Source organism: Elephantulus edwardii, unplaced genomic scaffold (genome assembly GCF_000299155.1).
Source record: "Elephantulus edwardii isolate Elephantulus edwardi_28Jun2011 unplaced genomic scaffold, EleEdw1.0 scaffold00278, whole genome shotgun sequence".
In the NCBI taxonomy this organism is placed as follows: Eukaryota; Metazoa; Chordata; class Mammalia; order Macroscelidea; family Macroscelididae; genus Elephantulus; species Elephantulus edwardii.
This window is the reverse complement of record NW_006400028.1, coordinates 2,419,866-2,438,899: the sequence shown is the minus strand read 5'-3', so window position 1 is coordinate 2,438,899 and position 19,034 is coordinate 2,419,866. Positions and strand designations below refer to the sequence as shown.

The following is a 19,034-nucleotide window of genomic DNA, read 5'->3' as shown; positions in this document are numbered from 1 at the left end:
TTAGGGCTGCTGTACATAGGGTCGCTATGAGTCGCAGGCGACTCAACGGCACATAACAACAACAACATTGGGTATTACTCACTACAAAAAATCTTCAACTCTTCCGACTATAATTTATTCTCTTATGTTAATGCATATTTCTTTGATTATTAGGAAAGCTAAGCATTTGCTGCCCCTTTTTTAAAAGTGATAAGATGCACCTGACCATAGTATTTGTAGTTGCTTCACATGTTGTGAAATTTGAACAATGAATAAGAAAGGTTAAAGAAGAATCCATGTCTTTGAAGGGTCATGTTGGCAAAATATTCAATATACCATGGGATTGCCTACAGAACAAACAAGTATGTCTTTGAAGAAGTACAGTCATAATGCTCCTCAGAAACAAGGATGATGAGACTTCATCTCATATACTTTGAGCATGTAATCAGAAGGACCCAGTCCTCAGAAAAAGACAAAGGTCAACAAAGGAGAGGAGGACCCTCCATGGGATAGAGTGATGCAGTTACTGTAACAAAGCATAATCACAGCAGAGATTGCAAGATAGAATCAAGTAGGGTTTTGTTCTGTGATACATGAGTCAGAGAAGACTCAAAAGCACCCAACAAGGGTTTAAAAGTTTTTTAAATTTTTAATTAGTTTGCTATAAGCAAAGTTTGTATATATTGTGCTTCACATTACCCTTAATTCACATTGTTTCATACAATCATTCCCATTAATTATGTTTCATAAAATTAATCACCATTGAACTATGCCCATCATTACCCTGTCTTCCCAGATCCTCACTGTATCTTTCCCATTCCCTCCAGCTACCAAATTGTACACCTATGATAACTGTACCTATGATAATGCCCCCTGCCCATCCTGACCCTTCTGCTTCTACCTTCCTTCCTTTGGATCCTCATACACATTTTACTAGTTTTCAATTTCTACAATAATAGTCTTAGGCAGTATTTGCCTTATGAGACTGAGTTCACTCAGCATAATGCTCTCCCATCTCTCCCAAGTTATGTAGTAATTTTCAAAATCGTTGCTCCTGAGTGCTGTGTAGTATTCCCTCATGTGAATATAACACATCCCCCCCCCACCCCTTGTTGTATACCCTTGAATTGGATCCAACTAGCACTGGAGGATATTGCCCCTCTTTCTCCAGCTGAGCATCTGGTGGATTTGAACCACAAGCCTTCGGGATTACAGTGCAGCTTCTTGCCACCAGACCACTAGAGCTCCCCTGTACCACATTTTCTCAATCCACTTGATTGTGATTGGACATTTGGGCTGTTTCCATGTTCTTGAAATTTTGAATAATGATGCTATGAACATTGATTTTCCATTTGTGTCACAATTCTAATTTCCTTGGGGTATATTCCAAGCAGTGGAATAGCTGGGTCATACAGAATTTCTATGTTCAGCTTTTTTAGGAAACCCCATACTGCCTTCCGGAGCAGTTGTACCATTTTACAATTCCACCAACAGTGTATGAGAGTTCCTTTTTCTGCATTCTAACTTTTATAGCTTGCTGTCCTGTTAAACAATGCCACTATTACTGCGATGAGATGGTATCTCCTTGAGGTTTTGCTTTGCATCTGTCTTGATTGCCAGTGATTCTGAATATTTCTTCATGTGTCTGTTAGCCATCCAAATGTCCTTCTCTCTGAAAAGTCCCATGTCTTTTGCCCATTTTGTAATTGGGTTATCCGTCTTTTTCTTTAGGAAGTCCTGTCATGTTCTATAAACTTTTGTTATGAGATCCTTGTCTGAGATGGTATTGCCGAATGCTTTTTTCCCCAGTTAGTAAGTTTTCTTTTCACTATTTTGGAAAAAGTTTTTAATGCACATAGGGATTTAATCTTTAGAAGATTTCATTTACCAATTTTATCCTCTCCTGGTTGTATATTTCTCACTCTATTTGCCAGCTTTTTAATATCATAGGCTAGGCCTTCTATGTTTGGTCCTGCTTTGTCTCTTATTACCTTTATGGTTTTAGGCTTTATCCCTAGGTCTCTGATTTTTGTCTATGGTGAGAGGTGTGGATATTGCTTCAGCTTTCTGCAGGTTGCAGTCCTGTTTTGCCAGCACCATTTGTTGAAGAGGTTGTAGTTTCCTAACAAGTATTTTTTTTAATGTTTATCAGTCTTTTATATTTCTTTTTTAACCATCTCTTCAGATTCACATCTTTATTTTATTTGATCTCTCTATAGCATTGAGTGATATAGCAAATAGAGTGTTGAGGGTACCATGGGCTGCTAGGAAAAGAAACAAACTCATCCTGGAGAGAGTTAAACCAGGCTACTCCTTGGAGGCAAGGATTCTGGGGCTTCGTCTGTCATACTTTGGACATGCTGTAAGGAGGGACTGGTCCTTGGAGAGGGACATCATGCTTGGGAGGGTGGAGGGACAGCGCAGGAGGGGAAGACCCTCTATGAGGTGGATTGATTCAATGACTCAGGTAATCGGGATGGGTGTTGGAGGCAGTGCAATTGGCACAGGATAGAGCAGGGTTTAGGTCTGTTGTACATAGGGTCGCTATGAGTCACAAGTGACTCAACGGCACATAACAACAACTACAGCATGTGATGATGGAGCTCTAGTGACATGTTGCACTGCAAATCAAAAGGTCAATGGTTCAAATCAGCCAGCTACTCTTGAGGAGAAAGACAGGCAGTTTATTCCCATAAAGATGGAGGGGTGCTATGAGCTGGAATTGACTAGATGATAATGATTTTAATTTTTTTGGGAAAAAATTTAACAGGACTGATCATTCTTCCTCCTAAAAAAATTACTTTTCTTATGGTCTCTGAGACATTTTTCTTTCCTAGATTTCTTGTAAATTATCTGGCTACTACTAATTTTTCTTTATAGATTTCTGTCTGTTCCTCCTTTACATGGTAAAGTACCCTTAACGGTTCTGTTGTAGGTTCTCTTCTTTGCTTCCTTTACACATTCTCTGGAGATGATGTCATCCTCCCACTGGTTTCACCCATCAACTATCGGTTGATGACTCATAACCTATAATTCTTACCAGATGTTTGTCCTAAGCCTACCTTTCCACCAGTTTTCACTGAGTCCATTCTCACTCAAGGCAACCTCATATGTGTCAAAATGGAACTGTGCTCCATAAAGTTTTCTTTCCTAACTTTTTATTTTGATTTGGGAATTCATAGGGTTTTCAAGAGCTGATTTTTCACAAGATTGTCATGCCTTTCTTCCAAAGTACCTCTGGATGAATTAAAACCACTGACCCCTCAGTTAGTAGTTGAGCACCTTAACTGTTTGTATACCTAGGAATTCCTAAGCTTAAGATCTGTATATGGTGAAATCTGGGAGAGCTAGAACTCAATGGGACTGCCTTGTGTTTCAGGGTCTCAAAAGTTTCCCACCATTCTTTGTCTTTCAAAAGTTTCTTTTCCTAGATTCTCCATCTGGGTGAATGTGACAATTACTGTTTCACCTGTCAAATGTTCCTGCTGTCTTACAGCTCCATGCTGTGGACATGCTGCTTCCTCTGTCAAGACTTCTTTCCTTTCTGCCTTTGTCCTCTTCGCTAAGTCCTATTTATTCTTCAGGATTAAGTCAGAAAACAACCTCTTCTGGAAAGCTTTCCTTGATACTGCATAGCCTATTTAGGTTATGAGTCCCTCCTAAATTGTTTCCCAGCATCCTGGGTTTTTCTTTTCATAATGTTCCTTATCACAATTGTAGGGAACTCTGGTGGCAAGAAGCTACGCTGCAATATTGAAGGCACATGGTTCGAGGCCACCAACTGCTCCACCAGAGAAGGGTGGGCAATCTCCTCCGGGGCAATTAACTGCCTCTGAAAACTCACTGGAGGGTTAGCTACGTATCAGTTCCAATTCTATGGTACACAAAAACAACAACAGCATCACACTTGTGTTTTGACTTCCATTTTCCAAACTCCAAACAGTGTCTTGGGCCATCCCTGGGTAGTACAAGTGACTAAGAGCCTGAGCTATTAAACTAAAAGTTGGAGGATTAAGTCTACCTTGTTGTTGTTTACTGCTGTGGAATCAAGCATGACTCATAGCAACCCTATGAACAAAAGTCCTGAATTCTTTCTATAACTAAAGCTTGGCAAACTACTTCTGAAAATATTAATCACTGAAAATCCTATAGAGCAGAGTTCTTCTCTGACATACATGGAGTTGTCATAAATTAAAATCCATTTGACAGCAACTGGTTTTTGTTTTAAACAGTTTCATGAAGGGAGGGACCACTTCTTATTCATCACTTTGTCTTAGTAGTTGGCACATAAGAGAAGCTCCAGAAATGTTTGTGTGGTATTGACATTTTTCATTCTAATTATCTTGAATCTACTACAATCAGGCCTTCATCTCAACACTCTCAAATAATGGGAGGTGATAAATGACCCCCATTTTGCCAAACTAATTCATCAAGTAAGTTTCAGATTTGTGTGTCTGACTACTGATAACTCTTCTACTAGAAATACTTTCTTCATTTGGTTTCTGGCACTCCACTGTATATCACTAATTGTCTCTGTCTTCTTTGCTGGTGTCTTTTCATCTCTCCAACCTCTACTCACAAAATAACCATTAAGCTCAGTCCTCTTCTTTCTATAAGCACGTCCTAAGTGATTTCATGAATCTCATGGATTTAAATATCACTGATACTTAAATACACACTCATTTTATCTCCAACTCAGACACACTGCCATGGGGGTGGTTCTGACTCATGTGACCCTGGAAGGCAGAGTAGAACTGCCCTCAGTGTTTCTAAAGCAGTAAATGTTTATGAGAGCAGATGGCTTCATCATTCTCCCACAGAGCAGTTGGTGGATTCAAACTACTTATCTTTTGGTATCTTTATCCGCCACATCACCAAGGCTCCTTTTCCCAGCATAGACTTGTAAAAATTTCAGACTTAAATATATATAAGGTCTTACCTGGTATCTCTACTTGATGTCTTTTTAAAAGTATTTCACTTTAACAGGTCTAAAACTGATCTTCTACTATTTCTCCCTCTCCAAAATTGCTGGTTAACAATCTTCTCCATCTCAGTTAATATTATTTTTTTCTAGGTGTCCAAGCTAAAAATAGTTTTGTTATCCTCAGCTCTTCTCATTCTTTTATACTTCATACCTATGAGCACATCCTGGGAATTCTACCTTTCATATATATCCAGATAAATTCTTATCACCTACACAACTACTTCCTCAGTACAATCCATTATTATCTCTTAACTAAATTACATAATTTTTTTTCTTATTTGTTCTCTAATCTTCCGCCATTGCTCTCCTCCCCTTTTTGAATATTCAAGCCAAATAAAATCATTCCTTTGTACACATACTCCCAAAGGTTTTCATCTCAGTCAGGCCTTTACTTTTACTCAGTGGCCCCATCTGACTTTGTTTTTCCCATTCCTCAAACACATTTCCTCCTGGCTCATGTCCATATCTTATTGCTCAAATGTCCTTTCTTTAGTAGCCTTCTTTCCACCTCTTACCTATTTCATGGTATATAATAGCACTAATTACCATCTGATAAAATGTCTTTATTGTCTGCTAGAAAGTAGACCAAAAAGGGCAGAAAAAGTAGACACAATGGCAGCGATGTGGTCTGTATTTCCAGAGCCTAAAACAGTGCTTGGCAAATAGTAGGTGCTTTGTGACTATATGTAAATGAATGAGTGGCTGGAAATTAAAAAGGAAAGAGGGAAGGGGGAAAAAAGGCAAGCAAGAAGAAAGGAAACCAGCATCTGAAACAGCGGTAGTGTTTTATTACAATTCATTGTTGTTGTTGTTGTTGTTATGTGCCATCGAGTCTACTGTGACTCATACTGATCCTGTGTACAATAGCTCTGAATCCTATCCTATCTTGAGCCAGTCTCATTGCCTCTGATTCATTTGAGGGGATATATTTTCAAATTACAGGAAAATTGAACCAAGGAACTGGACAGCATTATCCATTTCCAGAAAAACAAACCACCGCCATCAAGTTGATGCTAATTCACAGTGACCATACAGGAAGGACAGAGTCAGGTTTCCAAGACAGTGATCTTTTAAAAAACAACTGCAAAAAAAACCACAAAAAAACCAACTGCCATAGCATTATTTTATGAAGTGGTATGTGGGGTTTTAGTGTCAGAAATCCTAAAATTTGGCTTTTCTAGCCATTGTGTTAGCCCCTGTTGTGGGGCTGTGGTGGGGTGGGGGATGGTATCTAGCTACCTTAACTGTGGACACACAGTCTTGCAAATCATCAACAGCTGAGGGACCAATATAAGCGTGAACTTTCCATACTGTGCGGTACCCTGGTGACAGTGGTAGAGAGAGGATGAAGAGACTGTGGCACTTCTGTGAAGAGACTGTGGCACTGTGTAAACAGAGGAACTGTGGAGACAAACCACAGTTAAAGGTTTTGCTGGCTGGATAATTGAAGGAAAAGCTGACTTGTAACTCCTCTAAGGCAAACCTTGCTAGAAATAGAGGAAACCAGAAGCTTCTTGCATTTGTGCTGCTGAACTGAACCTGGACTTTAACTAATTGGGGAATTGTGCCTTGTTAATCTGGCTTGGGACTGCTGGACTAAACATGGACTTGCACTGGGTAATAGTTTTTGCCTCCCCACCCTCCAGCTCATTTCCCTAGTAAACCTCACAACTATGAGTAAAGTCTGTGAGTCAACAACGAGTATTAGACCTGAAATGATTGGTAGAAAGAAGTGCAGGAGCATAGGTGGTGGCATGTCTGACAGAGTAGCTATGTGATGCTATGAATATTACTGATTTCACTTTCTGAAGTGGGCAGAAGTCAGAACAAAGCCACCTTCACATTGTATTGTCTCCTTTTGCAGGATTTAAAACTACTATCCTTCTGTTAGCAGCAAAGTACCCTAAGCTCTGTTCCACCATAGTTCCTTCTCTATTCCTTTGTTATTAGGTGCTAAAGAGTCATCTCCAACTCATAAGGACCTATGTACATCAGAATAAAACCCCTTCACAATCCTGTGCCATTCTCACAATCTTTGCTGAGTTTAAGCCAATCATTGCAGTCACTGTGTCAATCTACTTCATTGAGGTTCTTCTTTGATCTCCACTTTTCCATTATGTCCTCTTCCAGGAACTGGTCTGTCAAGATAATATGCCCCAAGTATCAAGACAAAGTCTCTTCATGCTCACCACAGGGCCGTTGATATATTAATTTAAACAGATCAGATATTAAAGACTCCTAGGAGGATGCTTTTGCAAGGCTAGCAAAACAAAAGAATTACTGATTAAATATGTTGTTGTTAGGTGTCATCAAGTCGTAGGCGACTGACTCATAGTGACCCTATGAAGCAGAGTCCTCAACAACTGACTTTCATCCTCTCTCCAGGTTCATAGGGTTTCCAGACCAGAGGCAAGCTATTACGGAAGTGGATGCCATTCCCGTTTCCAAGCTTGTTTTAATTGGGAAGCTCCACCTAACACTGTCTGCCATGGGTAACCATTAATGCATTTGATACATCAGTGTCACTGTGTTCAGTTTTGCAGCAACCACAAGTTACCGCTGTACGGCAAGTGGACACACCAGGGCTATATGACCTAGAAGACTGTTTGAACAAAAACAATGAAAAACAGGACTGAGGGCTGTGGATTAGAAGTCACCTCATTTGACTTGGTAGCATTGTTTTCTGTCCACTAGGCCAACTGATAACTCTCTATGCCGATGTTATCATTGTTAAGTGCTGTTGATTAAATGTTAGGATTTTTTATTTCTTTTTTTCCTTATAAAATAGGAAAAAGTCTCTTTTCAAATGAAATTTCATTACCAAGCCCTGCAGACAGTAAGTAAGCAGAACAAGTAGTGACATGGGTACCAGAAAAGAGCGTGTTCTGGAAATGTTTGTCCTTTGACAGATTCCACAGCTAGGAAACTTCCCAACTGGGCTAGTCAAGAAGTTTGCTTTAAACAAAGAACCCAGAGAATGGCACCAGCTGCACAGCTGCTACCATTTAAACGTATGGAATCTGGTTGTTTGATTGGGAGCAGGGAGCAAGAATGAGGATCTGAGACACTCTATATTCTAACTTGAGTAGAACTAGTAAGTAATTTTTCTAACCTCAGATAAACCATCTGGCTTTCTGTCCTTAACTGAGGAAAGATAAAATGGGTCAAAAGCAGAACTGCACCTAAGCCAAGTTCTCCAGAGCAAATGGCTCACAAATCAGACCAGCTGGCATGTATGCCCAGCCCCAGCTGACACGAAGCCCAAGCCCCACAGAGGCTGCAGGTGGCATGGGCACTGCTTATAGAGTTCTATTTGACAAAGAGCTTTTTCGAAATACTTACATTTCTCCTCTTTTCCATATTTGCTTCTTCAGCTGCTTTCTGGTACCTTTAGGGAGGAATGGGAGGGGAAAAGAGAATGGTATTTAACTCTAAACTTGTCAAAAACTACTTCTACGTACTTATTTTTACTAACAGTAGTTATTTTTAAAATTTTTTTCTCTAACAGTGGTTTTTAATAAATTCTCTCAGTATATATATATTCCCCCAAACAAAACCAACAAGGAATTTAGGCAGAGAATCAGAACATGCCTCTATTTCCTGTGGCTGCTATAGTCAGTCATCTGCTCTAGTACAACTGAATTGTCTAAGCAGATGAAGCTGAATGTTGAGAAATAACTGGATACAGCAGGAAATGTCAGGTCGAAGTCTCAGTTTCATCACTTAGAACTCTCACTGGAAACGACTCAGATCTGACCTTCGATTGAGTTCCAGAGGCTGTAAATCATAGGGGAAGAGATGGCCATCCTTCTCATAAAAAGCAGCTGGTGGATTCAAACCACCAGAGAGACACAGCCTTTGTGTTAGAACTGTTGTTGTTGGCTATGTACCACTGAGTCAGGATTGACTCATTATTGACCCTCCAGTGGGTTTACAGAGATTGTACCTCACACAGCAGGAGATTGCTCATCTTTCTCCACCAGTGAAGCAGCTGGCAGATTCCAAATGCAAGCCTTTGGGTTGACAGCCTAAGTTCTTACCACTAAGTAATGAGAGCCATTAGAAGCCTATGAACTAGCATTCTGAAAATCTGCTGGAGGGTCAGTTATGACTTGATGGAAATGAGAGAGAGATACAAAGGAATACACTCAACCAACAGAAGAAACTTCTACTGAATTATTACTGCATGTTACAATATATGCTATAATACAGATGGAGTTTGTGAAGATGGTACAGGATAGGGCAAGGTTCAGATCTGTTGTTTATAGGGTCATTTTAGGACAAATAACAACAACAACAACAACATACTAAATATTTTAGTACTTAGTATTATAAGAAGACAGGGAGCTCTGCTGGCTTAATGGTAAGGAATTGTGCTGCCAATGCAAAGGTTTGTAGTTCAAATCCACGAGCTGCTATGCAGGAGAAAGATGGATAATCTCTTTCTGTGCAGTTTACTGCCTCTTGGTTCCAACTCAATGGTACACAGCAACAACAATAATAAGTCACAAAAGGACAAATACTATATGATCTCATTTATATAAACAGAGCCCCACTGGTGCCAGATGTTAAGTGCTGGGCTGCTAATCAAAAGGTCAGCAGTCCAAATCTACCAGTGGCTTAAGGGGGTTAAGACAGTCTATTCCTCTTAAGAATTACAGCCTTAGAAATCTGATGAGTTGGGATCAACCTAAAGATAGTGGATTTTTTATATAAAAAGACCAGGACAAAATTTATTAGTGGTTACTAGGGGCAGGAGAGAAAATAAAAAAGGGCTAATAATTTATGTAATACAGACTTTGAGTGTATGAGTGTATGGGGATGGAAACTGTACACTTGTAAAATGGTGAACTGTCAAATGTTGTATGATAGGTTTACCAAAACAAGTAGCTGCTGAAGTTGCTTATATTAAACCAAAAACTTCATGAGATTCGATTTCTTTTCAGGTAAGAACAATTCACTGCCATCAAGTTGATTTCAACTCATGTTCACACTCTATTAGCTTACAAAGGCTATAAATATTGATGAGAAGAGCCTTCTAATCTTTCTCCTGAAGATCAGCAGACAGATTTGAACCCCTAGCCTTTTAATTAGAGCCCAACACATAACCAACTATGCCTCATGGTTTCATAGGACATCCTAGTTAACTGGCATAATACTGTGTTTAAGGCTTCTGCTCTTTCATCTAATTCACTGTGTGGTACCTGAGGTCTCACAAGAATGTAAGTAGCCACCCAAGATACAATTAGCCTTACTTGCATAGAACAACAGAGGAAGGAAGAGTCATGAATAGAAGAAAATGGAAAGTATGGCTATTATCTTCATGAACAATGTCCCATTTTGCTGTGAGACCTGAGGAACTAGAAGGTGCCCAACTACCATTATTGAATATTTTGATCAAAGATGCCACCAAAGAATCTTGATCAAAAAGAGGGAAACAGCAAACTGGAACCCTTATTCACTGTTGGTGGGAGTGCAAAATAGTGCAACCACTATGGAAGGCAATATGGTGCTTTCTCAAAAAGTTGGAAATAGAAATACCATTTGACCCAGCAATTCCACTACTGGGAATATACCTTAATGAATGTTTAATGTTGCCTTGTTCACGGTAGCCAAGAGTTGGAAACAACCCAAGTACCCATGAACAAATGAATGGCTAGAGAAGCTGTGGTATATTCACACAATAGAATATTATGCAGCACTGAAAAACAAAGAAATTATGAAATATTATACAGAATGGGTGACTATGGAGGACATCATGCTGAGTGAAATATCTCAGTCACAAAAGGACAAATACTGCATAATTCCATTGTTAGAAAACAGGACTGACACTGGGGTTGGGGAGAAAACTAAGAAGAGAGGGGATAAATTAGTTACATTGCATTGAAACAGATGAGGAAGAGAACTGTTTAAAAGGAATATATGATTAGGTATTATCTGCATGACAGGAGTCCAGAATTAGAGCTGCATAGTAAAATGGTCTGGAGGGATTGTAAAACAATGAAAGGATTTTTTTCTTTTTCAAAGAGAAAAGCAAACTGTGGGGAGGGATGACCAGGGAGGAAAATGTACAACAATGAATGAATGAAAATAAATAATAATTTTTAAAAAGGGAAGTACTGTAGGACAGAATTTCCCAATTTTATATACATGAAGTCTAGGTAAATTCCAGAAAGTACTACCTTAAGGTAATATTTAAATTGTAAATGAAAAATATTCCTTGAAGTTATCTTAAAATCAAGTAATAATTTAGCTTAATGAATAAAGAATTTCTGCCTAGAGCATTGTGCTCTTTTAATATCTATGCATTGGAATAAAACTGACAACACAATATGAAAGACTGCATAAATAACTGCAAGGAAGTAGTGATTTTATATTAAGAGGGGAAGAATGACATTCAAACAATGGGAAGAAACACAGACTCAAAAAGTAATAAATGTCACTGAATTATGCTTGCAAAAATTACTGAATTAATGTAATTTCTATGTGTATATTCACAGCATCAGCAACAAAAATAAATAGATATAAATACACAGAACATAGCATCAGTTTTAAGATACACACATCACATCCCCCTCACTAAATTAACTCAAAACTCAAATTGTTTGTTGCCAAATGGCTAAGAAGTAGTCACACTTCCTATATGCACAAGCGTGAATTTAGTTGAAGCTGTTGACATTGCCACATTTACTGAGTTAAATGTATTTGATGGTACATATTTTTTTGAGTTTCTGAGTGGCACAAACATTAATGTACTTGACTGCAAATCAAAAGGTAAGTGGTTCAAGTACACCCTGAGGCATTCTGGAAGAAAGGCAAGCATCTAATTCCAAGAAATCAGTCATTGAAAATACTATGGAGTTAGTGTGGTTTTGGGTGTTGTTTTTTGTTTTTTTTAAATTGTTGTGTACCATCGAATCAGATCTAACTGGCACAGGAGGAAATTGCCCCTCCGTCTCTAGCAGAGCATCTGGTGGATTCAAACTGCATGCCTTCAGGATTGCAGCTCAACTTTTCACTACTAGGCCACCAGAGCTCCCCTGAAAATACTATGAAATACAGTTCTATTCTGTCATTTACAGAGTTGCCATGAGTCAAAGGCAACTCCACAGTAGTTGGTAAAGATACTTTTATTTCACTTGAAATGTCTTTTTAAATGATTTTGCATAGAGAAAAATTATTTTTATATTTCCACATTAGTAATTTGTGAGAAAAGCATATATGAGTCAGTTCATCATTTTTCTTTTTGTTGGGTCCCCCAGAGTCATTCCAACTCATAACGACCCTACTAACAATAGTACGAAATACTGTGTGGTCCTGCACCATTCTGACAATCATTGCTATTTGAACCTCTATACAGTCCACATGGAGTTGTACTTTTCTAACTCAAAGGCCATATTTCTCTGATTGTTCAAATCCACCAATAATTCCATGGGAGCAAGATAGCTAACCTCCTCCTGTGTGACTTACAGCCTTGGAACCCAAAGAAGGATCAGCTATTAGTTGGTTCCAACTTGATGACAACTGACAGATTACTGTTTTTTAAACACACACAAAGGAGTTCTTCACTCACCAAGTAATGTAGTGCATAGTGTGTTGCACAATGAATAAAAAGACTGGCAGTTCAAATTCACCAGCTTCTCTGAGAGAGAAAGATGAGAAGTCTCCTGTTTGCAATTTACAGCCTCAGAAATTCGATGGAGGTCACCATGAAATGGAATCAACTGCACAACACCGAGTTTGTTTTTTTTAGTTACACACACACACACACACATACACACACGTTTCTCTCTTCAAAGAATTACAATACATGTTGTCATGTGCAGCTGAGTTGAGAAAGTCTTTGGGGGAAAAATCCAATGAAGAAAAAGAATAATGGTATTAATAACTTAATAAAAGGGCATAAAAAATGAAAACAAAAAATTTTTAAAAAAGAATAAACCAATTTTTTTTAAAAACAAAGGGGGGAAAGGGAATCAAACTTCGAAGAGGATAGTCAGGAAAACCTCTGCTGAGAAAATGACCTGAAGTTTGACCAGAAAGTTAGCCAAAGGAAAAGAGGGGAAGGAAGTATTGCGGGCAGAGGAAAATGGCACGTGCAAACGCCCAAGGCAAAGAGTGGGTCTCCAGTGGACAGAGCACACAAAGAGCTGCACTGTTATTGCAAAACAGTGTGGAAGGGACGAACAGGACCTGAAGCTTGGAGACAGGGGCCCTGCAAACCATACTGAAGACTATGAATTTAATCCTCTGCATAATAAACAGTCATTAAGTTTTAAATGGCATGATCCAATTCATATTTTTAAAAGGTCACTCTGGGTGCTGAGTATAGAATGGACTGGAAGATGCTGAGAATGAAGATGGCATTGGTGAGAGGTGATGTCGATTTGTTCTACAGTGGTTGCATTGGAGATGGAAAAAAAATATGAATGGATTAATTATCTATTTCAGAGTTTTGACTGACAAGACTGATAATGAGGGTACAGGGAAGAGGCAGAAGGCAAGGATGATTTCCAAGTTTCTGGCATGAGCAGGTGAGTCAATTGAAGGACTGATCAAACAGGTATGGCATTCTAAAGAAGGCCCATGGGGAAATAAGGAATTTCCTATAAATCACATTAACAAAAACATCCATCTGGTAGTGGCAGTGATTACATACAAGTTTCTAGGTGCTCAGAAGGGAGGTCTGAATTAGTGATCTAAATACAAGGCTTGCTCATTCATAAACAGACAAAAAAATTATGTTAAGTCAATTTAAAGTTAATGTGACTCTCCCCTAGCTTTCCAAGGCTATAAATCTTTTGGGGAGGAGATCGCTGATCTTTCTCCTGTGAAGAAGTTAGAAGATTCACACCACTGACCTTTTGGTTAGCAGGACAGCACATAACACACAATGCCACCAGAGTTCCTTTGTTTACTCAGAGAATACTAAAGCCACAAGAGTAGAAAAGATTGTCTTCAAAAGGGAGCAGGACACAAGAACTGGGTCCTAGAGAGTCTTAAGATATAGAACTTTCAATTTAGAGTTGTAAAGGTAGGAGGAAAGTAAGGAGACTGGCAGGGAAATCAAAAGAAGAAAACACTGTAGAAGGAAGAACTGGTGAGAGGTCATGTAAGACAAAGGTTACGAAGCATCTCCCAGATTGGGCAACACAGAAAGAAGTGTTTGTCTTTGGCAACTCTTATAACCTTCTTCTATTATAAAGATAGCTAATATACACAGAGGCCTGTTAATGGACAGTTAGACGGTTTCTGGAGGAGCTCTGGTGGCACAGTGGTTAAAGTGCTGGCCTGCCAACCAAAAGGTTAGTGGTTCAAATCATCAGGTGCTCCATGGCAGAAAGATGTTGCAGTCTGTTTCTGCAAAGATTTATAGCCTTGGAAAAGCTATGAGACAGTTTTATTGTGTTCTATAAGTTTCCTATCAACAGCATTAGGTTTACTTAGTTTGAGATTGATTCTAGTTTTTCACTATCAGAACAGTGTATTAGTGAACATCCTTGTATACATATTTTTGCTCCATGTGGACTAATATATATCTGCATGAAAAAGCTTCTAAAAGTGGGGATGCAGAAGGATGCTATCTTATAGCTAGAAAGAAGTGGGAAATGGCCTTAAGCTTTCATGTTTCCATATCCACCAGATAATCATCTCTATGTATATTACAGTAATAATATGGAATATGAAAGCATGAGCCAATCAGTAGACAGTTTTCTATTTGGTTGTTCTCCAACATGTGGTATTTACACTGTGGTTGGGTAAATAAGCTCAGAGGTTCCCTTCCCTTTATTATCTTCACAGAAATATAGCCTAGAAAAAAACAGAAAGAAAATCAGCATCGCTTACATCTTTCTCTTCTGTCCTGTCCTTCTGACAACATGGCACCTATAGAAATGTATGCACTATGGTGATCTTGAATTGTGTTTTGAAAGACCAAACACAAATATCTAAGCCCTTTATTTGAAGTGGGGTTCTTCTTAAAACAAATAATCGGGGAGAAATACAGATGTACACATCTCTGCTTTGTTCTATGCCAGGTTCTTAGTACTTTTCATGTGTCATTCTTTTAATGTAAGCAGAGTCTCTGAGACTCAGGACTTCTGGTCCAGTATTAGATTTGGATTCAGACCTAAAGCAACTAGCATTACTGTGACATCACAAATGAAAATCACTAATTTAGGAAGGTGGGGAAAAACACATCTAGAAGGCCTAAATTAGAAGGAAAACCTAAAATGGAATTTCTATATTTAAAAACTTCATCTTTGTTTCCATGTGTCATTCCCCTTTCCCAGATTTCCTCATCCTCCTGTCTCCTTTTACTGATATAAAGAGTTTAATAATTTAATCTTGCAACTGTTTAATCATGCTCAGCTGTACAGAAGGCAGTTGATGGAGGATACTAAAATTATCTGGGGAGTAATAACAAGGTCTTAAACTTTTCTAAGGCCAGAAAACAGAGCCATGACTCCTGCTTGTATGCCCTCAAATAGAGCAAAGGGAAGATGAGTCAACAAGAGAAAACAGAAACTCCCAAAGTTTAGGCAATGTCTTTTTCTTCTGGAATAATTTCACCACCAAAAATTACAGAAATGCAAAGAAAGAAGCAGCTAACCCCACAAAGCTGGAAGTCAAGTTATTCTTTTCATTTTTAAGGTAAAAAAAGTAAAGACAGATTTATTAGAAAGTTACATCCCAAAGGGATGAATGGATCTCTTTCCTTGAAAGGCAATCAAGTTGTTCTTAATAAATGAAGAATAATAATAGAAAAGTAAGCAAGAACCCTCATCTCATTTGGGACTACTAAATGGGTAAAGTAATAACAACAATAGGAAGAGACGTGATACAGTGGCAGGTATGCTGTGGGGAGCCGAGCCCAGCTCTGCCACGATCTTGGTATTTGATTTTCAGTCATAACTATTAGACACCTGTCAGAGGAAAGAGATGAAGGTTAGCTGGAATAGTTTCAGAGTGTTATAGCTACAGCATCATCTTTCAAATATTTGTCAAAAATTTAAAAAAACCAAATCCACTTGTCATTAAGTTGATTCCCACTCACTTTAACTGATCACTGTCTCCCAGACTTTGAATCTTTACAGAAGCAGATTGCCACATCTTTCTTCAGGAGGGTGGCTGGCAGGCTCAACATTCTGATTGACAGTGAGGCACTTTAACCATGATTCCACCACCTATCTAGAACCAAAAGGATCAAAGTAGGATTCCTATGGTAGAGGCTGAAATGAAAATTTCCTTCAGATAAACCTGGTGGTGTAACTATTCCAACCCATCAGCCACTCCAGGGGAGAGAGATGTAGTCCACTCCTATAAAGATACAGCCTTGGAAGCCTTTGAGGACAGTTTTACTCTGTCCTGTGGTATGACTAGAAGTTTGAATTTACAATGGGTTGGGTTGGGTTTTTTTGTTTGTTTAATAACTACAGGCTTTCTTGTTTTGGTTGAGGGTCATGTGGAATGTTTGGTTGTTTTTTATCTAAGCCTCTTGTTTAGAATCAACCCCACATACAAAGGAGGGCCTTTGTATTTAAAAGTTGGTTGGGCCCTCACAGTACTTACAAGTTAGAGGAACATTCTTCTCAGTGTTCCAGCACTGGTCTGTCAGTTTGCAGTTCTGAGGTAACCTGGAGTGGCTGTGAGGCTGAACTCTGCACCACTGGTGTACCAAATGCCATAATGGTTACCCATGGGGGACAGTATTTGGTGGAGCTCCCAGATTAAGACATGTTTAGAAGCAGGAGTGGCATCCACTTCATAAACAACATGCCTCTGGAAACTCTATGAACTTTGAGAAACAATGATAATTATAGAAAGACTTCACGCCTTTTGTTCATAGGGTCACTATAAGTCATGCTCGACTCAATGGCAATCAACAACAACAACAGACCAAAACTGCCAAAATATCTAAATTGCCTTGGCAGCTATTCTGAAGAACTCAGTAAAATTTGAAAATTCCGAAACTACAGTCTCCTTAATAAGCTCTGGTGGTGCTGTGGGTAAAGCATTCAATTTATTGCTGAAAGTTCAGTGGTTTTAGAAGCTCCATGGCTGAGAGACAAGGCAATTTGTTTCCATAAAGGTTTACCACATTGGAAACCCTATGGAAAGGTTGCTATGAGTCAGAATAAAATTGATGACAATGGATTTGGTTTGGGATTTAGGGTCCCTTAAACTGCTAAAATATATGATTCAAAGAGAAAACTTCCTCTCAGAAACAAAATTCCACCTTAAAGAATCAAATTTTACTAAAGAATCTTATTTTGCTGCAGTCAATGTTTGAGTGAAATCAAAGCAAACTGTTCAAATTAACCCAGCAACTAACTAGACCTTCTGTACCTCAAATTTAATGATGTCTAACATACTTTGGACATGTTTTAAGAAGAGACCGGTCCTTGGAAAAGGACATCATGCTTGGGAGGGTAGAGGGACAGCGCAGGAGGGGAAGGCCCTCTATGAGGTGGATTGATTCAGTGTCTGGGGTAATCGGGATGGGAGTGTCAGAGACAGTGCGATTGGCACAAGACAGAGCAGAGCTTAGGGCTGTTGTACATACGGTCGCTATGAGTCGCTTGCAACTCGACGGCACATAACAACAACATATAACATAGAGGTTTAAGCCAAAGGAAAAAGTTTGGAACTATAAAGAGCCATGAGATACTGACTCTAATCCTAGAAAAACTACTCTTTTGTAAATATAAAGCTAAATCACATTGTTAACAATTGAAAACAAATCCTTTTACTTATTTCCCCACCAAACTAATTCTGCAAACATTTTCCAGATTAAGCTTCTTCATACATATGTTTTAGTTTCTGGTCAGGAATAATCTAAGTTTTTCTACAGTTTCTTAACTATGTCTGTAAAGGATTTAACAAATTCTTAACCCTGAAATGGCCCTGGGTAGAGCAACTTTTAGTCCACCTAGAAATGCCCTGGAAGAAAGGTGTAGCCATTTACTTCTAAAATACCACACAATAAAAACTCTACAGAGCAATGCTCCACTCTGATATACACAGGGTTGTCATGGTCAGAAGTGACCTGACAACAATTTGAACTGGTAATCCCATAACAGAATGCTTTAAAATAACAGAAAATTAATTTACTAGGTGCTGAAAATAGCATACGCTTTGTGGAAAATAGCCAAGCAATCTACTTTGAGTGAAATCCAAAATCAAACAATATGAGGAACATGTTTCTAACTGAGTATGAAACCTACAAAAGAAATAATAACCTTCTGTAGTAACCATCACAAGAAAGACACTGTCATCTCACTTAGGTGACCTCTAAGTTTTCTTTGGGAAGCTCTGGTGGTGTCGTCCACAGGGCTGACCCTAAAGCAGAGGTGCCTCTCTGGCAGGTGAAATTCACCAGTGACTATGCAAGAGAAAGATGGGTAATCTCCTGTAATTTATAGACTCCAAAAATCTACTGAAGAGGAACTTATCAGTTGGTTCTGACTCCATGCTAATAAGTCTTTTTAGTTAGAAGTGCACTTTGCACTTTCTCTCTGCTTGATCAAGAAGGCCCCAGAGAAGAACAGCCTTTTTTTAACTTCCTCTCATCAGTGCTGCTACAAGGCTAAATCCTTCACGTAAGAGTGAAGAAGGAAATGAGGAAGCAGCTAAGTTGGATCGGGGAGGAAGTGAATGATGGGGCTGGTATCTAGAACATGGATGGCCTGGTTAAGTAGCAGGAATAAGAAAGTTTCTAATTAGAAAGCAGGTTTTACAAAAGCAGGGCTGGAGATACATAAGAGACAAAGTGCAGGCTAAAGAAGTAGGGAAGAAGAAGAAATGGAATCTAGATTATTAGGCACGTCATTCATGTGGATCTTCCACCAATCCTGATGCCACGCTTCTCCTCATAGAGCCCAGCCTTTCGGATAATCTGCTCTGCATACAGGCTGAAAAGGTATGGAGATAAGACACATCCCTGGCGTACACCCTTGCCAATTTTGAACCATGCAGTGTTACCTTGCTCTGTTCTAACGACTGCCTCTTGGTCCAAGTATAGGTTTCGCATTAGCACAATTAAATGTTCTGGGATTCCCATTCTTCTCAG

The 19,034-nt window shown here is 39.0% G+C and overlaps 1 protein-coding gene across 1 annotated transcript in view; it reads right to left on the bottom strand.

Moving 5' to 3' along the window:
- LIMA1 (LIM domain and actin binding 1) overlaps positions 1–19,034 on the bottom strand; it is a 107,315-nt gene that overhangs the window by 75,052 nt on the left and 13,229 nt on the right. Inside the window, exon 2 of the mRNA XM_006900267.1 lies at positions 8,306–8,351. Within this exon, the coding sequence (XP_006900329.1) occupies positions 8,306–8,351 (46 nt within the window). The remainder of the gene's footprint in view (positions 1–8,305; positions 8,352–19,034) is intronic.